We start from the raw sequence: 26,608 nt of genomic DNA, 5'->3' as shown, positions 1-26,608 counted from the left end.
TTTCTCGAGTCTTACTAATATGATTCATCACTACTTTAGTTACCTTAGAGATTTGATTAGTTACTAATATGATTCATCACTACTTTAGTTACCTTAGAGATTTGATTAGTTACTCGAGACTCTCTATTATTTCATTTTATGATGTTACCCATGTATAGTAATCAAATATTATATTTTTCAACAATTTGACTACATATGATGAAACAAAATAAAGAGATATCAAGCTAAAAATAAAAAAGTGGCCAAAATTAAGCTTCAACTGGATATAAAACATAACACAATAAATATGACAGAAATTCAAGTACTTACAATTTATTTATTTATTGTTCAAAACTAGTGTTTTCATATTCTTGAAACATAGAAAAATACAGATATATACATATTACATGCATAAGGAGACACTTATATAGACCTACATTAAATTGACTAACATTAAAAACTACATGAGGGATTATTACTTAAGACTATTTCCACAACCTATCTAGATCTATTCAAGATTTTTTAACATACTAGTACAATGAATAAAAGAACTAGTTAACTATCTAGTCAATCATATACACATTCTCTTGATTATATCCTGCAAAATCTTGATCGTTTGTAGGTGCGAAAACCTTACTCTCTTCGGTATTTATATTCCACAACGATCCCGGAGAATATTTGTCCCATATTGGGGACGGCATGGTTTGGTAGGAAAAGTTGCATCCTTCCTCTGCATAGTCATAGTAAAGTGGGCTTATTTCTTGAGTTTGGGTAGTTTCTGTAAGACTAATTTCTTTCCATATGTCATCGATAACATTACTCATATCACTAGTTTCTTCTTCTTCTTTTGCCCCCTTCGAGAAAACCAATGGAGAAAAAATGCTTTCCAACCCGCCTGTATCAAAGAAACTTCTCGCATCCCCTTCTCCAATTAAAACCGAGGAAGCATTATTGCTACCAGATGATGATGAAGAGAAGTTTGAGATAGGTGATGAGGGAATTGTGTCTTGCTTCTTCTCTTGAGTATTCTTCCTCATAAGAGTCCTCCAGTAATTTTTTATCTCGTTATCTGTACGACCTGGTAACTTTCGTGCAATTCTTGACCACCTGACGATGTCGTAAACAATAACATAATTATTAATTCTTTGGTGTGTGGCTATCTATAATCATTCTTTGAAAATATTTTAATTTCCAATAGGACCAATATGTATGATTGACTTGAGATATTGATCATTGATCAGAAGCATTTTCTTCAAAAGATCCTATAGGCTATATTGATGATAAGTTTGTCATTATAAAGATTATAATTATAAGTGGGTATTGTTGGTCTGTATTCTGTTATTATAGTCCTCTCACAAATAATTGACATGCTAGATTACAAATTTTGGGTGAAGAAAATTCAAAACTTCTACTCAAGTTGCTTGATATAAATATAATATCTATTTTGAAAGGACAAATACAAATATATTATTAAATACACATAACTTGTTCTTCAGCATTTTCACTATGGATGCTATGATTTAAAATGGATCATTTAAAAAAACAAAAACTTATGCTTAAACTAGTAATACTCACCATGAATTTTATTCCCATCAATTTTTATAAGATAGAAAAAGAATAAAAAACACAAAAACATTTGTTATAAGTGTCGGTTACCTATTTCCCCATTTGGAGTGTAGTTCAAGGACTAGGGTCTCCTCTTGTTTGGTCATCTTTCCTCTCTTGAGACCGGGATGAAGATAGTTTACCCATCGAAGTCTGCAACTCTTTCCTGTTCTTCTCAAACCTAAAACATCTCGCTCAAAACACATGGACAAAAATAGAGTAACAATACATGTGATCTATATATTCATATTTGGCAATTGGGTAATTAAGAAGAATCACTATAGTTAAGAAAAAGAAAATGAAACAAACAAATTAATTAAACTCCTTCTACCTATATATGTGATCATTATTAGTAGGTAATATTTTTGTCTCCCGCCACCTTCAAACCTGAAACCTTAGCAATGAAATCCCATCTTCTATCTCCATAGAGATTCACAAATAGCACAAGTTGAATGTCCTCTTCTTCTGTCCATGGCCCTTTCTTCATCATCATCATCACCATCTTCATCTTCATGTCTTGCCCCATGATCTTAGTTTGAATGTATGTATGTATGTGGTTACTTAATCAGATGCACTTATAACCCGGCCACTAGCTAGTATTTATATATGTATGGTCTTTTGGGGTTTCTCAAAATGAAAACAAGTTGGGAAAATAAATGGGTGGGTGGGTGATGGTCTATTTGGAGTCATTGTTTAGTAGATGATCCAATCATAGCCATCCATGTGGGCCGCTTTTGCTTTGTGTGAGATAGGCTGATTACGTATGTGATATGGACTACCCATTAACACTACCACTATTTCTATGGATAAGCAAGTGATATGTAAACGTAACATCATTTTCATCATACATATCTCTTTTAAATTATATTTTTATTCAAATCTTAAATTAATCAATTTGATATGCAAATGGAAATTAGGATTCCCAAGGGGCAATCACAATATATATCAATCGACCTCTCTTATTACTAAAATATAAATAAGTCATTGTGTGTGATTATCTTTAAGACCCTAGTCCGTATCTTAATTCTAGAATTCACTAGATCTTTGGATCATATATGTAACATTTGAGTGATGAGAAATTTCGTAAAAAATCGAATAAGGAATTAGGCACTCTTAACACATATAATTTTCACTAAAAAAATCTCTTTTTGGAAGAAATTGTCAATGGTAATAACGATATTTGTTATCGTGGTAGTTGACAATAACATTGAGCGCATCGTAAAAGTGTGTTGTTTATAAATAATATATGAGGTTTTTATTTATAAATGTTGTTGAATTGACATTGTTAATATTGTTTAAGAATTATGATAATTTAAAATTTAATCCATTATTAAATGTATGTTCGGTTTAATTTTTACTAAAAATGTGTTTAAGGTATATAGATATCAGAATTGTAATAGTTCTTAAAATTGAAAAGGAAAAGAAATTCATGTCATTATTTTTATTAATTTTTTTCTAAATCATTCGTATGTATGATTTTTTTATCAATATTACATATACAAGTTAAATATTTGAAGTGATCCAAAAAATAATTAAAGTTAAGATGTTTATATTTTAGTGAATATATTAATAAATGTATAGAATACTCGTTTGGTTTCAATAGTAAAACTTAAAATTCATGTCCGTAAGGTCATGATTTAAATTTTCATATCCAAACTATTTTTAAAATAGAAAAGTATAAAATTTGTGCACATTTAATTAGGTTTTAAATCTCTATACATTTGAAATATTCAAACTATTTCAAATAAAAGTAAATATACAAAGAGTAATTTCAAACAAAAATAAATATATAAAGAGTAATTTTAAACAAAAACAAATGTAAAAGGTGTAATTTTAAAAAAAAAATGTATAGGGAGCAATTTAAAACAAGATAATGTATAGGAAGATATTTAAACTTAATTAAATGTATAGGGAGTATTATACTTATTACCCTTATAAACCCAAAAAATTCTTGTTCCAAAAAAGCTCGAGGTTCGAGAAATTTTAACATTAATTTACATGTCATAAATCTTTTAGAATAAATTTTATTTAAAAAATGTATGAAAATATCTTGACCTTTTGAAATTAAAAATAATTAATTTGAGCTAAAATTTGAAATATTTTAGATTTTGAATTAATCAAACTAAAATTTGATTTTTAGAAATTTATATTTAAATTAATTAAAATTAATTAATTTAAAAGCCACCTGTCACAAAGGCAATTATGCAGCGGAATTTTTACTCAATTTTTCGCCCTTGTGCGGCCTGTTTTGCGCACCAAAACAATCAGCCAACTCCGAGGTTCACTTCTCACAAAGAAATAAACAACTCACTCAACAAAAATGCCCAGACCCACAATGATAAATCAAACATTCAGCAAAGATAAGCACACACAACAATTACGGGCAAATGCCCAACTTTGTAATATATTCACTCACAAATATCGGTTACAAAGAGGCTATAAATTATCAAGGCTGCACACAAAATGACACTCACTTGTGGGGATATTTTTCTATCCGAAATCCAACTAGATCCCAATACCCAACAACTCGTCTTGTGCAGCTCATGATATATTTATAGCCCTAAAAATAACAATGGAAAACCTAGAGACTCAGGCAGCAGCCCTTGGCCAAGTCGTTGCTGAAAAAGTCATCCAAGACTTGACCTTCCGAAAATATAGGGTCTTGACCGGGCCCTCCCGAAATACTCGGTCCTGGCTGAGACTTGTTCCATCCTTGACCTAGCGACGCACTTCTCCTCGGTCGCCAAGTGGGTCGGGGCGGGTACCGGTCCAAAACCGGCCCAATGTCCGATCCATGGTCGAGGCCTGACCCATGCACAATGATCCGGCCCATGTCTGAAATACTCGGTCCTCAGTCCTCGGTCCTCGGTCTGATGCTTACGCTTGGTCAGCTTTCCCCCTCGGTTGGATGCTTCCGCAAGGCTAACCTTCTCTCGGTATGATGCTTCCTTCTCCACACTTTTCCCACCTGATGCCCGCACACTCCATGCGCTGGCTGTTGTTACTCTTTCGGCCCTAGGTCGCACGCCCGCGACCCTACTTTGGCCTCCACTCGGTCCTGGCCTTCCGCAATCCGGCCCCCGACCGACATTTTGCCAACACCTTGTGCCTTTGTCGCACGCACACGACACCTCTTCAGCACACCTCTCTCGGTCCTGGCATTCCACACTCGTGCCACGACAAACGCATGCTAACATCAATCTCTCGGTCCTGGTACTCAACCCTTCGGTCCGACAGCAACTTTGATTACTTAGCATTCTGGCGCTAGTGTCGCACGCCCTCGACACTCTTCTCGGCACCCCTCGGTCCTGGCCAACACACAACCAAGACAACTCGGCTGAAACCCTGCACCTCAATCGCCCGCACACGACTTCGTCTCGGCACGCTTCTTCTCGGTCCTGGCGCTTCACACAAGCGCCAGAACATCGGCTTTAGTTCCATAGCCTTCCTCATCTCTGGTACCCTGCCGCACACCCGCGACTCTTTTTGGGTACCTCTCGGTCCTGGCCATCCGCAATCAAGCCCGGACCGAGGCCAGCATGTTACTCTTGTAACACACCACCCCCACTAGAAGAGCACAACGTCCTCGTTGTGGGTTGCACCAAACACGCCTCACCCAAGCACATAAAACATATTTTCTCGGTCCCCTTAGCCAAACTCACCTTTAGCTTCCGCATCAAGACCGTGTGCTTAGTAAATCTATCCGCACCCTGGATAGAGGTCTTCTTGTTCGCATTCAGGAATATTTCCGCATCCAAGTATTTGAAACACCCTTCAATAGTCTTCTCGGCCGAGCATCCCTTCAGCCATTCAAATAAGACCGTATACTTGCACAATCTATCCACTCCCGGGATAGAGATCTTCCCGCCCTCATTTGGGAATCCAAGAAAAAGGCTTCCTGAAAACCGTGGCCACAGTCCCTAAAGAATCCACAGCAGTATCACCCCCTGCACCATTTTCTCGGTCTTGTCTAGGCAAAACCCTAGGCAAGTTATCATCTGCCTCGTATAAAGCTTATGTGTGAAGTCCCCCTTGGTTACCTTTTTCGCATCCTTCAAGAGTCTGGACTTCTTAAGCGCCGGGCCTTTAACATAGGCCGACCCTTGGCCCTCGCTGGCCCTATTCTCCATCAAAGCCGACGCATCCGCCTCTTCTTCCCCCATTCGGCTCACCACTGGTTGAATATTTATGAGACATCTCGACTTCTTTCTCCTTGGAGAATCGCAAGTTTCTGCCATAAAGGAGGGAGAACTCGACTCTCCACTTTGCAGCACTTCAAAATAAGTCTGTACCTCCACCTTTGTTTGGACCAGAAACATATTTCCTAGGATGATATCACCATCATCTAGGAGGACAGAAACACACCTGATCTGCCCTGGCCAATATCCCGCATGGAAATCAGCAATCTGCCCGCCTTTACTCGGCGCTACTTTGGAATTCAAGGCCTTCTCTCGGCCTTTATATTGGGACCAAACATATCCCCGCTTTAGAATTCCTAAAAGGACTTCCCGCAAGCCCATCTTCTTATGGTTTGAACAAGGACCTTCGAATAACCAAGACTTCCAGTAGAGGTCTGCATCCCCCATATGACACATGTTGATTCTAAGTCCCCGCTCCTCCATAAGGACCTTCGTTGTTGTGCAATCTGCTCCAGAATCCCACAAACTTTTCTCTTTCTTTGCAGCTCTTCACACCGCCAAAGAATGTTGGTTTATGTACCTTGAACCATGTTGAAGAACATGCTACTGTGTCCAATCTCGAAGCAGCAACTTTCTTCCACAACTTGATCTCGCTATCAAGTTGTTCCCGTTTAGATTCAAGGTCTTCCTCGCATAGAAGCACCTTCTTTCCAACAGAATCCAAAACTTCAGCATTAGTATCCCGCCTGGACAACCAATCTGAATTTGGGCAATCTGTTCCGAAAATAGATAAAGAATCTTCTCCACCGGTGGTTGGGGCGCCAGCCAAGTCTTCAAGGTATCGCACCATTGGTTCTCTCTCTAGAACTCGACTTCTGGTTGATTTATTTTCGGCCATCTTTTGAAAAATATCCAGCAACTTGGGCTCTGATACCACCTGTTACAAAGGCAATTATGCAGCGGAATTTTTACTCAATTTTTCGCCCTTGTGCGGCCTATTTTGCGCACCAAAACAGTCAGCCAACTCCGAGGTTCACTTCTCACAAAGAAATAAACAACTCACTCAACAAAAATGCCCAGACCCACAATGATAAATCAAACATTCAGCAAAGATAAGCACACACAACAATTACGGGCAAATGTCCAACTTTGTAATATATTCACTCACAAATATCGGTTACAAAGAGGCTATAAATTATCAAGGTTGCACACAAAATGACACTCACTTGTGGGGGATATTTTTCTATCCGAAATCCAACTAGATCTCAATACCCAACAACTCGTCTTGTGCAGCTCATGATATATTTATAGCCCTAAGAATAACAATGGGAAACCTAGAGACTCAGGCAGCATCCCTTGGCCAAGTCGTTGCTGAAAAAGTCATCCAAGACTTGGCCTTCCGAAAATATAGGGTCTTGACCGGGCCCTCTCGAAATACTCGGTCCTGGCTGAGACTTGTTCCATCCTTGACCTAGCGACGCACTTCTCCTCGGTCGCCAAGTGGGTCGGGGCGGGTACCGGTCCAAAACCGGCCCAATGTCCGATCCATGGTCGAGGCCTGACCCATGCACAATGATCCGGCCCATGTCTAAAATACTCGGTCCTCAGTCCTCGGTCCTCGGTCTGATGCTTACGCTTGGTGAGCTTTCCCCCTCGGTCGGATGCTTCCGCAAAGCTAACCTTCTCTCGGTCTGATGCTTCCTTCTCCACACTTTTCCCACCTGATGCCCGCACACTCCATGCGCTGGCTGTTGTTACTCTTTCGACCCTAGGTCGCACGCCCGCGACCCCACTTTGGCCTCCACTCGGTCCTGGCCTTCCGCAATCCGGCCCCCGGCCGACATTTTGCCAACACCTTGTGCCTTTGTCGTGTTTGAAAAAGAATCCCCAATTGATTTTTTGTTTAAAATTAATAAAAAAAATGTATACGTATACAAATGTATTTTTAACTAGAGTTTCGTTTTGATTCGTAGTTTGGTAATACTCGGGAAAGGGTTTTTGCGTTTCATTCTTTATAATCATTTAAAAAGGTTTCTATTTTATAAAAACTTGGTTTTTGAAAATTGGTTATATTACGTTTTATTTTAACCAATTATTCTTCTAGTCCTAGACAATGCACAACTTTGTGCGTATTTAAAATTATATAACAATATTTAAATGTTGGTATATGTAGCTAATGATGATGACTATAAAAGAATGTACATGAAGAACAGTAGTTTATAAAGTCATTAGGATTTAAATATAAACTCAAACGAGCCTTTAACAAAATACTTTTTTATGAAAATATTTTTAAAATTGAAATCATTTTCTATTTTTGGGGATTTTTATAATAATGGTTTAGGATTCCAAAATTACAAAAATAATTTTGAAATATTACAAATGCAACCAAACAGACCCTAGAATCAGTGTCCTCGGTCCAATGTGTGATTTTTATCGGTCGTGACTAAAACTCTTGGTCTGGGTCGGAACCCCCTTGACCGGGGTGCTAACATCCTCGGTCGGGTGTAGATGTCTCTCGGTTAGGGTCCCAAAATCCTTGGTCGGGGTGTTGAAGTCTTTGGTCGAGGTTTGAAAATTCTCGGTCGGGTGCGAGAATTATCGGTCGGGGTGCTGAGGTCCTCAGTCGAGTGTAGGAATCTTCAGTCGAGTGCAAGAATTCTCGGTTGGACCTCTCAGTCAAGACTCAAAGATTCTCGGTTGGGCTCCTTCGGTCGTGACTGAACCTGGGTTAGATTCCTCAATCCTCAAGAATATCAAAAGTGTAGGTTTTGTAGTTTTGATTGAGGTCGTGATGCTTTGATCCGCGGGCATGGGAAGCTTCAAAAACCTCTCAAGATCATTATGAAAATCATCTTGAAGTGTCATTCGACCGGGATGATGTTCTATTCAACCAAAACAGTTTTTATGTAAAAATGGGTTTTTTTGTTTTAGGCTTTAATGAAGTGTAAGGAGCTTCTCAATAGCCTCCTTATGCTTCATATGATTGATTAGTACAAAAAAATGAACACGGGTGGTTCGTTTTAACCAATTCAATAACTTGAAATTTTTATTTTTTATGAAAATTTTCATTTTGATCAAATATGATCGGGGTGGATTGGAACTGGTCCAAATATGTTTTCAACGTCATTAGAAACATGTTGGGAAACTATCTAGGTTGTTATTCTTGAGCAATAACTCAAGAACGAAAAACCCGATTTTAAATTTTCAAATTCAAATTTAGGGATTTCTGTTTGGCTTTAACATAAATCTCACAAATTATCCTAAGATCGTTTCTTATCAAACAATCGAATAACCATATAATATACAAAATTGTCAAAACAAATATAAAAAATTCCAATTCAAACTGGTAATTCAATATAAAGGATAATTGAAAGTTTACTGAGAGTTAGAGAACCTCCTTAGCTCTTGGGTAAGCTATGGGGATGTCTGGATCCGAGCTTTGAAGCTTTGCATGAAATATCCAAAAATCCAGAAGATTGAAGCTTTAATAATAGATTTTCGAAAAGTCTTGATTGTCGGATTGATCAATAGAGGTTATTTATAGTCTCCCAAGGTCGGTTCATCAACCAAATAGGCTTCAATTAGTCAAAAGACCATTGATGGTCTTTTGGTTGTTTTCCGGTCAATTGTCGACATAGGCCATAATGATGATCGTAGACCTATGAGAAATGATCACCGAAGTAGAGTGATCATTTCACCTTTTGAACGAAGTCAAAGGGTGGAGAAATGATAGAGTTCCATCTTTGAGAAATCAAAGATGACTGTAGTTCTTATCCCGATCGTCGTCGCGAGGAAGATGACAACACATGGTGAAACAACGTTGTTTCAGGCATAAATCTAAAGGTGAGATGCTCTGTTGGTATTCTATATGGGTTTCGTCCATGTTGGAGCATTCTGTCGTGTTTCGGCTAACAAAGTTGAGGCGTGCGTTGATCGATCATGTGCTGCGCGGAAGCACTTTCAGCTGATGGTTGTGACTCCTACTGCATCGATTCTCCTGAGTTTCAGCTGCACTGCATCATGGATAGTTTTTAGCCTTAAAAGTTTGTTTGAATTTGATTTTTCTTTCACCCTTTTATCTTTATTTTTAATCTTAAAAATATAAAAAATATTTTAATAAATATGACATATATTTTTGCCAATTTATTTTATTTTTTTTTGTATATCTTTGGGTTAAATAAAATAATTTATTTAGGATAAAATAGATATAACATTTATCCTAAATTATTTATTTTAAATTTTTTTTTATTTTTCTAAAATTAATTTGAGATAATATGAGTATAACATTTATTTCAAATTATTTTATTTTTTTTTTTTTGGTCATTATCTTTAATTAATTATAATTTAATTATCACACAAATTAATTCAATTATTTGTTTAATTAGGTTTTGGCCTTCATTTTAATTATTTTAAATTTTTTTATTTTAAAATTTATAATTGAGTATGTAAAATTTCAGTATTTACACCCCTTAAGAATATTATTAATATATGTATAAAAATAAAATCATACATTAACACCAACAAAATACTAATAAAATATAATTTATTAGTTAATATATTTTTTAAATATAAGAAGGTAGCTTGAACTCTTCCCTCCTAATTTAATGCGTTAAAAATTAAAATTGAATTTGTACATTTCATCTTATATACACCACTTTTCCCTTTAAATATATTTTCTTAATATTTGATAGTCATATAGTTAAAATGTAATTAATATGATAGAGATTACGAAATATAAAATATGATATTTATAATACAAATATTTTTTGAATCGGTCGGTCTAACATGACTTACACCAAAATGGCGGTTATCTCTTTAGTGAGAATGAATATAATTTGATTTGAAGACGATATGAGTTTGTTAATCAAAATAAGCTATAACAAAATATGAGAAACACAACTTAGTTGAAATTTTAGATGATCAATGATTTTAAATTAACTAGCATGTAGCCCGTGTATTTGCACGAATATTGATATAAAAATCGAGAAAAAAAATTACGATAAAAATGTAAGCATTTTTAATTTACTCTCACATATATATTCAAATTAACCACAACTCTCGACCCGGCAATCCGTACATTTTAAAAATTAATCAACATTATATATATATATATATATATATATATATATATATATATATATATATATATATATATATATATTAGTTAGTTAAAAAGTAGAATTTATACTCGACAATCCGGACACTTTAAAAATTAAACATCATTATATATATATATATTAGTTAGTTAAAAAGTTATTGTTAAAACGTCTCACGTTTATCAAATTTGGTTTTAAAATATAAAGTTTTATTAGCCTAGTTGGTTATAAAACTGATCCCATTGATAACGAGTAAGCCCAAATATTTCGATCGGGGTAGTTGCTGAACCTTATACTTGTTTTGTTAGGTTGCGAATCCGAAATATACATATAACATTTTTTATTTTATTTTTAACCGTTTTAAGTTTATGGGCAGGTCAACCCATAATCCGACTCAAGTATCTATTTACTCTTTTATATATATATATATATATATATATATATATATATATATATATATATAAATTAACCACAGTTCTCGACCCGGCAATCCGTACATTTTGAAAATTAAGCATCATTTTATATATATATATATATATATATATATATATATATATATATATATATATATATATATATATATATATTAGTTAAAAAGTATAACTTATACTCGACAATCCGAGCACTTTAAAAATTAAACATCATTATAAACATATATATATTAGTTAGTTAAAAAGTTAAACTTATATTTTTTAAATGTCTCGCGTTCATCAAATTTGATGTTTAATTTAAAATATAAAGTTCTATTAGCCTAGTTGGTTAAAGGGTTGTACTTGTTTTTGTTAAGTTGCGTGTTCGAAACATATATATATAAGCATATAGTATTTTTAATTTTATTTTTAACCGTTTTAAGTTTATGGATGGGTCAATCCACAATCCGACTCAAGTATTTATTTACTCTCACATATATATATAAATTAACCACAACTCTCGACCCGACAATTCGGACATTTTGAAAATTAAACATCATTATATATATATATTATCAATAGGGTTCAAATTTGGACCCTAAGATAAAAATTGTTCATACTTGAAGTTAGGTTTTTTATTTTGTACAACTTGAAAGAGGCTAACTATTTCAAACCAAAATAATATATAACGAACAATATCAAATAAAAATAAATGTAAAAAATATTTACAAACAAAAATAAATGTAAAAAAATAATTTCAAACAAAATCGTGTATAAAAATATTTCAAACTTAGTTAAATATAATAAAATAATATATATACTTATTAACCCAATAATAACAAAACATCAAATAAGTTAATATGATAAGTTGTCACACGATTTTCCTCTTAAGAAATGGCGAAAATGAGGCATGAAAATAAATGAAAAATAGTTTAAATACTGGTTCTTAAATAATTTTATCTTTAATTTAATTTTTGAAAAAAAAATAAAGAAAGAATGAAGGAGGTGGAGATGATAAGGTTGAGCCCATGGGCCTTAAATTTGACAATTAAAAATGCTTGTCAGGTTGGCCCACATGATGATCAAGAACAAGGTATAACATTCATACTCCAAATGAGTGGATATCATTCAAGTTTCAAGGATGTTTTGAATCTTCTTGGTTAAAGTTTACTAAAAAAATATATTATTTATTAAGTTTATATATATTATCTTTTTAAAAAATAATAATAGTTATATTAATAACTTAGTGAAATAAATTTTTTAAATCACACTCTCTAGTTAACATATTACTGTTTTTTCATTTTCTTAAGATCTACCCCAATTTTTTATGTGAACCGTATCTATAATTTATAGATCTGTCACATCTTATAAGAACAGCTAGACCTAAGGATATTTTTAAGTGATCTACTCATAAATTTTAAATTCAACATTTAATGTGAACCTTAATCTAGTTCTCTATCACAGTTCTAATAAACAATCATCATAATATAAGAATAAAGCACCAAATGGAACAAATAGTGTAAAATTAAACATAACTATCCTTATATTTGTGTTAATTTCACAAATCACTATTATAAATTGACCAACTATATATTGTCAGGACATCAATGTGTTTTCTTTGGTAAGATATCTATAACACAATTTATATATGACAAATAAATAATAAATAACATATAATTAAAACGCAAATAATCATATAAGTTGGTGTCAAATTTGGACAAAAATAGCTAATAAGTCGAATTTTGTGAATAAAACAATTTATTTGAGCCTGAAATTTAAGTTAGGACCCAAAATGGATAAAAACAAATAAATAAAAGGTCAAGTGCCGTCTATAAAATAAATTTGGTCAATTGTGCTAATTTGACTTGAGACCAAAAAAAAAATGCAAGTTATTGTTAAAACTATTATTAGAATAATAAGTTAAGGAACAAAATAATTAAGAACAATAGTTTATTGTTTTAGGTCAATATGATTCCAGACAATTTAATTTAAGGTCAAGTCAAGGGATTGCTTAAAGAAATTTAAGAAGTTTGAGAAAAATAAATATTGAAAGTGAAAAAAAAATAAAAACAAATATTTTGCCTTGATAAGTTCGCCTATGAATAGTAAATATGTGGTTTGTAGGTGGGTTATATTTCTGAAATATTCACTCTATAATAATTATAAATATGATAAAACAAAATCTTATTAGTAAAGCTATTTCCCACTATAAGTTAGGAAAACAAAAAAAAAATCCTAAATATATTAAACTTAATTCATGCATGGGTTTGGAAAGTGAATTTCCAATTTGTCCATTAAAATTAAGATAAATATGAAAGTAATATGAGTTAATAATTTTAGGGTAATCTCACATTTTCATCTAAATTTTATGTTGCGACTTAAAAAAGAAATAAAAAATATCAATAATTCAAACTCTCCAAAAACGATCAATACACAAAATAGATAGCCAACACTACACAAGTTTTTTTTTTTTTTTAAATTACAAAAATAAGACATCAATTATATATATTTGTTACCCTTAAACGCCCAACTAAAGATAAATTAACATTATTGAACTTTTACTCAACTTCTATATCTATTAAAGACCAAATTCAAACATTGTTGGCTTCTCAAGTGTTACCTATATATAGATTAAAGTGTAACCCACTCTATTTCACCATTAAAGATTGTCTCTTTATTATATAAAATATATTGTGCCCCATGACCAAGAAAACTATGTGATAATTAATATAGTCTTGCAATTGTCCACCATAGCAGACTGCTTTATTATTGAATTATATATGAGGAATGGCCATTGTCCCCCCTTTTTAACTTAATAAATTGAATTATAATTTCTGTGAGCCTTCCAAGGTGCAAGGCAAAGAGAGAAATGTGGACCCCCAATAATCATAAGAAAAAAATTGTGCATTCCACTTATAATGAATGGCTGACTACTTGCTTGTGGAATAACTATTTTTAGTGAATGGAAGATTGACAGCATTTATATATAAGAAGTTTTTTACACACAAAAAAAAATTATTATCATTTGTTTTATGTGGAGCACCAAGTACATCCATCATATATTGATATATGTGATAAGGAGTCTACTACAACCAACCGAAAAGAAAGAAATTGGTAGAGAATTAATTTGTAAATATATTTTGTAGTTAAAAGAATATTCAAATAGTAGAAGCACAAAAGCAAACAGTACCCATCTAGAATTATTCCTTACCTTTTAATTATAAGCATATCACAAATTGGACATATCTGCCTTTTTTTTTTAAATAAAATTATAATGAATATCCTCTTCCTTAACTTTTCTTAGTTCAAGATTAAGGAAGTTAATTGTGAAGTTTTTTTTTTATCTTTTTAGAATTATAGAAAACTAATACAATATTCCACAATTATGACCCCCAATCAAAACTTACAAGACAAAATTCTTAAATCTGCAAAAGCAAGAGGATATAAGAGGCCAACAAACATAAATATCAAATTCTTTCTTTGTAATGAGGTTTAGCTTTAAATGACAAGATACAACTAGTTAATTTTAAGGGCAGCTTTCAGTTGTAAATTGCAAAGGATTTTTCACAGATCATACTAGTTTAAGACATACAAATTATTCATTGTAAAGGCTATCACTAAGTGCATAAAAAAAATTGATGGGTTTTGCAACAGATTTCCCACCTTTCATAAACAATGAAAAAGTTGATGAAAAATCCATCCATTTACAAGTTTTTTGTTTAAGTATCTAATCACTAAATTACTAAATTGTTAATTCATGATACAACTAAATTAATCAAAAGTCACTACCAGATGGAGGAATGTTAGCTAGTACAAAGTGCATACTCCATGTTAGTGCTGTTGTAGTCAATCTTTGATTAGTTTGATCCATCACTTTCAATGCAAATATCATATCATGCACACTAAATTTGGTGGAGGGTATTTTCATGTAAATGATCATCAAGTGTGAAAAGGTCATAGATTCCCTTTATTTTGCTCAACAGTATGAAGAAGATCAGATAATAATTCAAAGGTTGGACCATACCTCATTGTGGGTCACTTTCCTTTTGTTTTTTTATGTAATCCTTTCATCTATTCAAATTTAATTCAATATGTTGAAACTTCCAATATAACTCTTAACTGGCTAAAGGCTCTAATTAAATCAACTATTTTCACCATATAAACATTGTTAAGGTTGATGAATTCCAATAAAAAACAATCAGACATGCTGGAACTATATCAGATTCAATAATGTTTAAAAAAACTCATTTGAAAATGATCTCCATTTTCAAAAATAGAGCAACATAATTATTGAGCTTACTTATTTTCAGAACCTGCACACTTCAACTATTTTAGCTAAACAAAGAAAGCTTCAAATAAATAGAATATTAGAAAGAGAAAAACACTAAAGTCAGATGCATAGACAAACATAACAGTAAAAAACAAACACGCAAAGGTTAACATGATGAGCAAAAGATTTGTCCGAACTCAGAAAGGCAACAATAAGAAACACCATTTGTTTTTTTGTAAATTAGATGGGAAAGAATGATGGCTGGAAAAAAATTAGTCTTTTTTTTTTGTCAAACACATGATTCACGTTTCTTAAAGATCCAAAACCTGAGCGTTTTTCATTAATGGACTGGTTTTCTTTCTTCTTCTTCTTTTGCCATCACTTAGCCGCAGCATGCAGATTTTTGTGCCAGTTGGCCAGTTCCGGATGCAGCATCTACTTGATTGATCTTGATCGTTTGAGGCTACAAACAACAAGAGATTATATCAAAATTCTAAGCACCTAGAAGAAGATAATACACCACACACACACACACACACACACACCTCTTGCTTGGTGTCTGTGTCTGCAAGCCTTTGTTTTATATCCCTTGCTATCGAAAAGAAAACTTGCTCCACGTTCAAATTAGTTTTTGCACTCTGCCACAAGAAAATAATGTTCATCGACCAGATTTCAAATCAAGTAAAATAGTAAAATATCCTTACTATTTTTTATAACATTTTAAAATATGATTTTCAAATGATATTTTAGTTATTTAACTCAAATAATCCATTTTTTCATCAAATAAGGTTTTATCCAAAAAAAAATGGATTGCCAAACAAGCTCTTATTAATTACACTACTTTGTACTTACAGTCTCAAAAAATTTAATCCCATACTCATCAGCAAGTGCTTGGCCCCTGGCAGTGGGTACAGCCTGTATAGAAAATTATTTCAATTTTCATAAATTTCATGGCAAGGATATATGCAACTGAACAGGATGATAGTAATACAGACCCTTTTGCTTTCATCCATGTCAGCCTTGTTTCCTACCAGTATCTTGTTCACATTGTCAGAAGCATGTTGCTCAATGTTGCGAATCCAATTCTTAATGTCTGGAAATTACAAGGTCTTTAAGAAATTAGAAGAAAACAGTCATTTAGTTGCTTTTATACTCCTTAAGGATATATAAAAGGAAGAAAAAAAACTGCAAGAATGAGAAAACGTTTTTTTTTTCCTTTCTTTCTTTATAAGTGATGAACATGATTTGTGTGAGGAGTGTCCACAATCACGAGTTGTGAGAAAGGCACACAACTCATATATCAATTACAAAGGACAGAAACTCATTATATCCTGAACTTGAATCAAAAGCTCATTTTGCTTTTTCGACTTTCAGAAGGCTCATTTTGTTTCATGAACTTTTAAAACGGTCTCAAATTACTTCCCGTCGTCATTTTAAGTTAACTCCTTTAATGTCTTCCAATGCACTTTAGAAAGAAAAAAAATTAGCCTGGGGTTAAGATTAAGGATATGTAAAAAATGGTATAGAGATGATTAAGAACTTAACGCAATGAATCAAGAAATGGTGAACGGGGAAGAATTTGAGTCATTTTTAAAAGGTCACGAAGGCAAAATGAGCCCAACACAAGTTAAGAAAGAAACATGAGACTTTAATGCGAGTTCAAGAGCAAAATGTACTTCCATCCAATTATAAAATAGATGAGCAAATGACCTACTATTGAAGGATGATTCATCTGTAACATCATACACCAACAGGATACCCATGGCTCCACGATAGTAAGCTGGAACACAAGACCAAGTCAAGAACAGCAAAATTAGAAGCAAATACATGGGATTCAAGAAAAAAATTTAAGACAGATGCAGGGACAATTAAATTGGCAATTCAATCTTGTTCTCAAATAAATGACTTCAATAATTTTATTATCAGTGACTCAATTCAACTGGTCTCCTTATGCTTGATTGCCAAACCAGTATTTAATGGAAGTTTAAGGAATCCTGAAATTGGTGAAAACAATGTTTTCTTTTTCTTTTATACTATTGTTTTTCTTCATTGAAAGTTTGTTAAGCCTGCCCATTAACTCTGTAATGGATTTTTCCCCTTCTCTTGTTTCTCTGCTTGTAACACTTTATTTACCATGCCTAATATGTGTTTGTTTGTAGCAAAAACGGAAGAAACTGAATACAGATCTACATGTATGAAAGAGAATACTACTATGAAAGTCTAATTGGTACTAAATCATTCCCAATATCTTTTTGATTGTCTACAATACTACAGGGTAGGATAATACTTCAGGGAAATCCATTGAAAACCATACCCGATGCTTGTAAAAGTTTGTACTTTGTAGGCATTTTATTAGCCCTTTCTACCCAACTTGAAGCTATATATAAAAATTGACTATTTTTACTAAGGTCAATTTTATTAATAGGTTAGTGAAAGTTCAAAAGAAATAGTAAAAATACAAAATTCATAACAATAATAAAAATAACTAGAATAATGGAATAGGAAGCATCAATGTCTAATGTTAAACTAGGACTATTGTTATCCATCAGAAGCTCACTAACCAGTGGTGATGGTTCGAAATCGTTCCTGGCCAGCTGTATCCCATATTTGGAGTTTGATGCGTTTTCCATCTAGCTCGATGGTTCTAATCTTGAAGTCAATTCTAGAAAGGAATATAAACTCCAGGTCAAAGACACATTGCACAAGAAAAAGATCAACCAAAGGTCTTTCACCAAAAAAGAAAGAAAGAAAAGGTCTAAAATTCTAAAAGTACACACCCAATTGTGGTAATAAAACTCGTGGTGAAAGAGCCATCAGAGAAACGCAGGAGAAGCGCACTCTTACCCACACCTGCAAGACCATAAATGAGAAGGGGGAAAAGACATATAAGAGAACAATTAAAGTTATGTTTCTATACAGTAAAACTAGTTGGAAAGTCGAAGGGTGTCCAATACTTCATCATTTGAAGGACTATACAAGCACAGTGCTGCCTGATCCCCAGTAAAAAGATTATGTGATAGACATCTTCTGTTCATTCATAAGGACATGCATAACCTACTAAAACATCTGCTTACTTATATAAAATATAAATATGAAACAGAAAGGACAAATTCTTTTAATTCTTAGGGAGAGAGAGCAACCAGATACAAGAATACGAAGCATTGTCTTTGTTTTCATCTAAAAAATTAATTAATATATAGATGCATAAGGTTGTACATCCAAGAATAAAACGAAAAGTTAAAGTTCGTAGTTAGTTCTCCTCTCATTAAGTTTTACGATGTTGATTCCCCATTCTACAAAGGATATACTTGTTTCCTTTAGTCCAAGATTGATATCTTCATTCAAAGTAATGTCCACTCTACACATAAATTTCTAACAATGCATCAACTTTGAGCCGAATACCTTCCTTGTCCTTTTTATCAACCTCATCATCTTCATCAACACTTTGATCCTCCACCTCCAAGAGTTGCACATGATTCTTCTTTACTCTCATGAGCCTTTTCAATTCCATTGACTTTATGAAGAACATTTCCTCCATGAAATACAATATATTTTAAGTTTCTGGAGACACTTTCCACTATAAATAGTTTGTTTGAGTCCCAGTTAAGAAACTCATCGCTTGAACCCTTGTAAACTTTATTGTGCGGCCAACATGATCCAAGTATACCCTACTTTTTATCAAACACGCAGTTCTTATATGAACGTAATCCTCCGTACCAAACACATCCTTAAAACCTATCCTTAATTTTACAAAAGTACTGGAGTTGAACTCATTGTGTGCCAAGTTAGGGGTTAAATTTTGCATTCCTTCCATAGTTTAAACTTTGAAGGTGAAAATATACTTAAGTCCTTCCTCTCATAATCCCCGCTTCACTCCCGGCTGCATCTATTCGTTCAATTTTCCCCATTCTGACCTTTTCAACCAGATCCGTTTTTTATTTGGAACTCTATTTCAAATTCAACGTTTCATATGTTAGTTATTCAAGATTTCCCTCGCCAATCTTCTCTAGCAACCCCTTCACCGAAGTATTCTATGTCAATACTTCCTCATTTGTCACCTTTCTTCTCCAAACCATAGGCATTCTCCTTCTAAGTGTAGACTAGTTGCTCGGCTGACCTCTCGAAGGATTGCTATCAAAGCTCTTAATAGGTTTTAAAAAATAATTCCTACAACCAACATCATTACGAAGATCTCTCCAACATGAAGCAAAGACAACATAATCCCTTTGAACACTACATGGAAACTCCAAAAACTCAAAACTTAAATCAGATCCTAACTGAAACACGTGTAAGAATACATATATAATTCAACTCGTTCCAGCAAATAATTTCTACACATGTATAATTCCAATCCATAATCCTCATTGGTGATACAACCAAGATAACCAAATGTCTCACAGCTAGTTTTGGTTTTCAAAATCATACTTGCAAACCACAGACTCAAAATCTCAATAACCAAACCTTGACTATCGTCACAAGCTCCCACACAATAGTCCTACAAAACTATCATCATGGAGCAATATAAATGTTTAAAATCCAGCCCTTACCTTACTAGACACCCCTGGAGGGATCAAACGAATCTCAATCCTAACTAGACACTCCTGGAGTGAAAATGTGACACCGTCCCAGAAATTTAATGTGTTAAAATTACTTTTCAGTTCATCCAACGAAAATCAATCTCTTGACTATTAGAGTATAATGCATAAAAAAAGTATAAATCCAAAGTAAATAGTAGTACAGTAAAGGACCCGTCATTATTGACATTAGTCTCCAGTTGGTTCATGGGAGAAGAATCTGCACATATTATTATCAGGCCAGTTCAATGTCATTCAGCAATAGGGAACATTAATAGTTAGTCTGGAAAGACACAATATGACATCCAATCACATATATTAAGATCAGTGAATAATGATAACAACTATCGCGTACAGAGTTGTACTTGTAGCTCATGAATAGATGCAGAAAGTGATATTGCATCATCAATCATTTGTATATTTCAAGATGAAATCATGTCAATGTAGTTTAATTTATTTCTACATTGCTTGTTTGCAGAAAATAATTTCCAAAATATGGTCTTAGGTTTACGACTCGTGCAAATAATGATTTACACTATTTTGACAAAGGTGCCACTGATGCCCACTGCTGACATCTTACATGAAAAATCATATATTGGATTGTATTAACAGGATTAACATACAAAGTTGAGAAAATGATCATCAATAAGAAATACAGAAATTAACTAGAAGAGAATAAATTGTAGCATGGAACACACACACCAACCAAAGGATTAGATGAAAATGAAAATATTTTTAAGATATCCACCAAAAAGATACTAATTTGTCACTCAATTAGGGGCTAGAAAATAATACATGTTCAGCACTTTTAGAAACTCATACTAGGAGATTATGTCATTGACTGAAAAATAAGAAATTATTTAAAATGCCAATGACTGAAATATTACAAAAGGCATGGAAATGGAAGGCAAGAGAGACACAAGACAAGAGAGACATTTAAACAACAGTTCCACACCACCCATCCACACTCTCATCTATTGAACATCAATTGGCATCACAACAACCTAAATAGAGAATATGTCAACATCGCAATGTGCCAACATACCAAGAAACCATAAAATTGGATCATCAACTGCAGATGGAATGAATGAACCACAATTTCTAAAATGAAAAACAAAAACATATAGCTAAATCTATTATATACTATCAGCAAGCAACCTTAACCTAATAAACAATAAAAACGCTTTTCTGTCTCCAATATAGATACCAGTTTCATCTAGAAAGCACAAAACTTCAATTAGAAATGGTTTAATCATTAATTTATATGTAACCTCCTGGATCAGCATGTTCCAACAATCTGCCTTTACCGGATCCACGGAAACATAATTTCAAATCCAGACATTGATCTATTGAAAAACGAACGCATTTGACTTGACTAAAAACATCATAACATACATACCACTGTCACCAATGAGGAGGAGCTTTATAAGATAATCGTAATCGGCCCGAGCCCTTGCAGGTGGAGCGGCCATTGAAGAATCGTTGGAAAATGACAAAAGGGATTTATATATTAAAGCTAGGTATCAGATATCCTTTCTGCAATAAAAGAAGAAAAGGAAACGGTGTAAATCAGAAGAGATCGAAGAGGAAAGCAAAATAGAGAAGACGATGAATACCGGATGATGAGATAAAAGAAAAGAAAAGAAAAGAGATCTGACATGGATGAAGATCTAAAGAGAGGATTATCAATTTTACCAAATAGGAGGAGACAAAGGTTGATCGAGATTCACCGTCGGACGGACGTACAAAGCTTCTTCCCTACAATGGTGGTGGCTTCGACGAGCACGTTCTTCTTTGACCTTTTATTTATCGTGGTGTGGTTCGTCTCTCTCCTCTCTACAACTCCTTCCTTTCCTGTGAATTTACGCAACTGACCCCTTCCCTTCTTCGTTTCAGAATGGGTCCGTATTTTACCTCAAATAAGTTCAACCCGACCCTCTTCCAACTTCCCCCAATCCGGAAGCTTTATTTAATGACACTTATATTCACAAGATTCAATTTTGACCCAGATGCATTATTTGACCCGACTGGATATTTGATATTTGTTCTCTTCTATAATTTTTTTTTTTTTAAATTGGGAGTTAAATGTAAAAATTAATTAATAAATAATACAAAATTAAAATTCTTAATAAAAAAATAATAATTATAATGCATTTTTGTTAAAAGTTATTTCAAGTACAAACTTATTTAAGTTCATAAACAATGAATAGTGTTAAATAAAGTAAGTCAAAATAATCAATTAAACGGTTTAGAGAGAATTTATACAAAATATTATTGCAATTCAAACTTCACAAATTAATATTAAAATAAGATATGTAAACTTATACCCTAAGTACAAAATTCAATTGTAAAAATAGAATGTCAATTTAAGCCACTTTGTTGAAGTCTAGTATGGCTAGAGTCTAACATGTCCTTGTGAAATTTATGTTTCTTTATTATGATAATATTATAGAAGTTTGTCTCAAAGAAGTTAAATCTAATTGGGGGATGATTCAGGAAATAGAGTTTGTGTGAGCTTAAAACAAATTTGGGACAAATTTAAAAAAAAAATAACACAAAAATTGTAAATAAAATAAATGGATAAACATATATTTTATTCTTTTTTTTATGAATTAAATAAATAAATAGTGAATTAAATTAAAATTTATATATTAAAATTTTTTGAAAATATGTCACATTTCTACCGTAAAAAAATAAAAATAATAAAATTAGAATGATTTCATAATCCCACTTAAGCCCTAAAAGTATATATGCCTCGGTATGATATTCAAGATTGTGAAATAATGAAAATGCATCCATTTTAATGAATAAATCTAAGAACAAATAAACAAAAGATTATGACTAATTAAGGGGAAATTTGATAATATGACCCTGAAAATAAAGGTATTTTGAAATATAACCTCCATAATAACTTTTTTGTTTTTTAACCTTTTTTTAAAAAAAATTCCAATTTTACCCTCAATAATCTTTTTGTTTTTTTTTCTTTTTTCTTTTCTTTTTCTTTCTTTTCTTTTCTTCTTCCCCCGCTTTCCCTTTCCCCCGACCGTTGCACTCCCCCTCCCCAGACCCTTCTTCTTCCCTTACGTTCTTCTTCTTCCCTTCCGTTGCACTCCGCCGACGTTCGCCAAGAAGTCCAACCCTTCCAGCCAGCCTCTTCGTCGATCGCCAAGCCGAACTTCCAGCCAACGACGATCGCCAAACCTCGGACGATTCTATCCCAACGATTTGAGGTTAGTTTAGGTTTATTGTTTAGGTTTATTGTTTAGGAAATCTTAGTTTAGTTTAGGTTTATTGTTTTAAATGCTGAGAATGTTGAGATTGATATAGTTTGAAATGCTGAGAATGTTTGTGAATATTTACTTTGCATGTTTTTATTAGGGTTTTAGGGTTTTAGTTTATTATGAATGCTGAGAATGGTATATTTGATTAGGGTTTTAGGGTTTTAGTTTAGGTTTAGGGCTTGGCGTGGGGTTGGGCGTTGGGCGTGGGGCATGGGGCGTGGGGCATGGGGAGTGGGCGTGGGGAGTGGGCGTGGGCGTGGGCGTGGGCGTGGGCGTGGGCGTGGGCGTGGGGCGTGGGGAGTGGGGAGTGGGCGTGGGGCGTGAGGCGTGGGGGTTGGGCATAGGGCGTTGGGAGTGGGGGTTCGTCGTGGGGAGTAAGGCTTGGGCGTAGGGCGTGGGGCTTGGGGCTTGGGCGTGGGTCTTGGGCGTGGGGCGTGGGTCTTGGGCGTGGCCCTTGGGCGTGGGGCGTGGGTCTTGGGCGTGGGGCGTGGGTCTTGGGCGTGGCCCTTGAGCGTGGGGCGTGGGGCGTGGCCCTTGGCGTGGGGCGTGGGTCTTGGGCGTGGGGTCACGCAATATGTAAAACTAATTAATAAGTTTCTTAATAAGTGAGGATAGCTTAGTTGGGAAAATGTCAGACTGAAGATCTAAAGGTCAGGTGTTCGATCCACCATCATTGTAAAAGTTTTTTTTTTCTATTGGAAATTTTTTAAACAGAGTGATGATATATATAAACATTGAAATGATTTTGATATGTATGAATTATTTTTTCAAAATGGTTGTGTGTACAACATTGAAATGATTTTGATATGTATGAATATTCTTTCAAAATGGTTGTGTGTACAATTTTTCTTGGGCCAATACTCTAGAATTGTTTACGCTCATACTTATTTCGCTAATATTGTGGCTCATGGTGGTTGGGATGATTGGGACCACATCAGTAACAAGAACAAATATACATCTTTAATATACAAATCTTAAACATTCATGTACTTTTGATGCATATTATATTAATTGTTGAATTTTCTATATAGGACTGTCTTTTTCGGGGTGTACAAGTGTTATGGGTCTGGGGCGAATAATTAATTCAATTTCATTATTTATTGTGTAGTAATTTATTTGTTTCATTGATTCTTTCATAGATGTTGAATTAGTATAAATAGAAATGAATGGTGTTTGTGTGACTTATAAAAATTACATTATAATCTTCTCAAAGTCATTCAAATAGAAAATTATTAAACAAGCCATTTGAATAATTAGTTTCTAAGTTTCAAACCTATTTCTTTTGTCTATGTTTTGGTTAATGATGAATTTTGTTTATGTTGCGCACTTGTTGTTTTCCTTTGGGCAAAAAACAACTTATTTGTTGCTTTGTGCTCTCAATAATTTTAAGTAAACAATCTTTATATATACAAAAAAATACAAGATTTATAAAATATAAACGAAAGAATTGAGATTCCTTTTCAAGAATAAGAATGTATGTATAATATACATGATTTTCACAATCCCATCAGTGAATTCAATTTACAAATTGTTGAGAGAAAGAGACAACTGAGAAAATAAGTACCTGACTTACTTATAATCCCACCCTTCCATTACACACTGGAGGCTTTTCTCAAGTGCAGCAAATAGTACAACATATATATTACACAACAATTAGTAATTTGTTCAAATTTCTACTTCATAAAGCTCCATTTTGTGCTGCAAGTACAACAACAAAGCTCCATAACTGATCCTCAATTGCAAACTGTAATACCTCTTTATTTTTGCCAAAAACCAGAAGACTTTGTACATTTGTTGCTGTTACATAGATATGTATAATAAAAGTTGTTATAGTCGATTAATGCAAGCACAAAAACAAGAATATAGATTTAGCAAGGTATATCCTAGATTAAGATTACCTTCTTAGCTCATATTAGAAACTTAAGTTCACATTGGAGATAATGAGAATGTTGGGTATTTTTCCTATTTTCAATTTCAATTTTGTAAGTTCTGCTTCGCTGTTTCATTAATTATAAAGTAAAAGGCAAAGAAAAAAAAAACTTTTACAGTGAAGGTGGATCGGACACCTGACCTTTAGATCTTCAATCTAACATTCTCCCAACTAAGCTATCCTCACTTATTAAAAATCTTATTAATTAGTTTTACATATTGCGTGACCCCACGCCCAAGACCCAAGACCCATGCCCAAGACCCACGCCCAAGACCCACGCCCCACGCTCAAGACCCACGCCCCACGCTCAAGACCCACGCCCCACGCCCAAGGGCCACGCCCAAGCCCCACGCCCAAGCCCCACGCCCAAGCCCCACGCCCCAAGCCCAAGCCCCACGCCCTACGCCAAAGCCCTACGCCCCACGACGAACCCCCACTCCCAACGCCTCACGCCCAACCCCCACGCCTCACGCCCCACCCCCACGCCCCACGCCCAACCCCCACGCCAAGCCCTAAACCTAAACTAAAACCCTAAAACCCTAATCAAATATACCATTCTCAGCATTCATAATAAACTAAAACCCTAAAACCCTAATCAAAACATGCAAAGCAAATATTCACAAACCATTCACAAACATTCTCAGCATTTCAAACTATATCAATCTCAGCATTCTCAGCATTCTCAGCATTTAAAACAATAAACCTAAACTAAACTAAGATTACCTAAAAAATAAACCTAAACAATAAACCTAAACTAACCTCAAATCGTTGGGCTAGAATCGTCCGAGGTTTGGCGATCGTCGTTGGCTGGAAGTTCGGCTTGGCGATCGACGAAGAGGCTGGCTGGAAGGGTTGGGCTTCTTGGCGAACGTCGGCGGAGTGCAACGGAAGGGAAGAAGAAGAACGGAAGGGAAGAAGAAGGGTCTGGGGAGGGGAGGAGTGCAACGGTCGGGGGGAAAAAGAAAAGAAAGAAAAAAGAAAAGAAAAAAGAAATAAATAAATAAATAAAAAGGTTATTGAGGGTAAAATTGGAATTTTTTTTTTAAAAAGGTTAAAAAACAAAAAAGTTATTATGGAGGTTATATTTCAAAATACCTTTGTTTTCAGGGTCATATTATCAAATTTCCCCTAATTAAGGCTGCTTGAGTCAAAAATTTTTATTTAATTTATTCAAAATTAATTTTCTAATTAATCAAATCACTTAAAATAATTTTCAAAATATTAAAATACCTTTCTAGTTTTAAATTTATTTTTTACATACTAAATATTTTAATATTAAATTTTATTAAAAATTATTCTTTTTATTTTATTTTTTTTATTAAGG

General features: G+C 33.8%; 2 protein-coding genes across 3 annotated transcripts; both read right to left on the bottom strand.

The window, feature by feature from the left end:
* Positions 1-287: 287 nt before the first annotated feature.
* Positions 288-2,173, bottom strand: LOC124916975 (transcription factor MYB59-like). Of its 2 annotated transcripts, none has more exons than XM_047457605.1 (3): positions 1,972-2,173; positions 1,636-1,765; positions 288-1,086 (listed from the first exon to the last, which is right to left on the bottom strand). In XM_047457605.1, the coding sequence occupies exons 1-3, from the start codon at positions 2,108-2,110 to the stop codon at positions 543-545; spliced, it is 813 nt and encodes a 270-aa protein (XP_047313561.1). In that variant the 5' UTR covers positions 2,111-2,173; the 3' UTR covers positions 288-542. The 2 variants fall into 2 exon arrangements, with proteins under 2 accessions (XP_047313561.1, XP_047313560.1); XM_047457604.1 differs by having other exon boundaries at positions 1,916-2,171.
* Positions 2,174-15,866: 13,693 nt separating this feature from the next.
* On the bottom strand, positions 15,867-21,933 carry LOC124916959 (ras-related protein RABE1c-like). The gene is made up of 9 exons (XM_047457603.1): positions 21,769-21,933; positions 21,473-21,609; positions 18,277-18,349; positions 18,061-18,161; positions 17,214-17,279; positions 16,495-16,592; positions 16,352-16,414; positions 16,045-16,137; positions 15,867-15,962 (listed from the first exon to the last, which is right to left on the bottom strand). The coding sequence occupies exons 2-9, from the start codon at positions 21,543-21,545 to the stop codon at positions 15,882-15,884; spliced, it is 648 nt and encodes a 215-aa protein (XP_047313559.1). The 5' UTR covers positions 21,546-21,609; positions 21,769-21,933; the 3' UTR covers positions 15,867-15,881.
* Between the last annotated feature and the right edge of the window lie 4,675 nt (positions 21,934-26,608).

The sequence above is a fragment of the Impatiens glandulifera genome, chromosome 1 (genome assembly GCF_907164915.1).
Source record: "Impatiens glandulifera chromosome 1, dImpGla2.1, whole genome shotgun sequence".
Classification (NCBI taxonomy): domain Eukaryota; kingdom Viridiplantae; phylum Streptophyta; class Magnoliopsida; order Ericales; family Balsaminaceae; genus Impatiens; species Impatiens glandulifera.
This window is presented reverse-complemented; position numbering and strand designations above follow the sequence as displayed.

Excerpts from the sequence above, each read along its gene's own strand:
- LOC124916959 (XM_047457603.1), bottom strand. The coding sequence starts at position 21,545 with ATGGCCGCTCCACCTGCAAGGGCTCGGGCCGATTACGATTATCTTATA. Across the intron at positions 18,350-21,472 it reads CCTCCTCATTGGTGACAGTG|GTGTGGGTAAGAGTGCGCTT; the intron begins GTATGTATGTTA and ends ATGGTCTTGCAG. Across the intron at positions 17,280-18,060 it reads ATTTCGAACCATCACCACTG|CTTACTATCGTGGAGCCATG; the intron begins GTTAGTGAGCTT and ends CTTGTGTTCCAG.
- LOC124916975 (XM_047457605.1), bottom strand. The coding sequence starts at position 2,110 with ATGGGGCAAGACATGAAGATGAAGATGGTGATGATGATGATGAAGAAA. Across the intron at positions 1,766-1,971 it reads TTTCATTGCTAAGGTTTCAG|GTTTGAGAAGAACAGGAAAG; the intron begins GTTTGAAGGTGG and ends GAGATGTTTTAG. Across the intron at positions 1,087-1,635 it reads CACTCCAAATGGGGAAATAG|GTGGTCAAGAATTGCACGAA; the intron begins GTAACCGACACT and ends CGACATCGTCAG.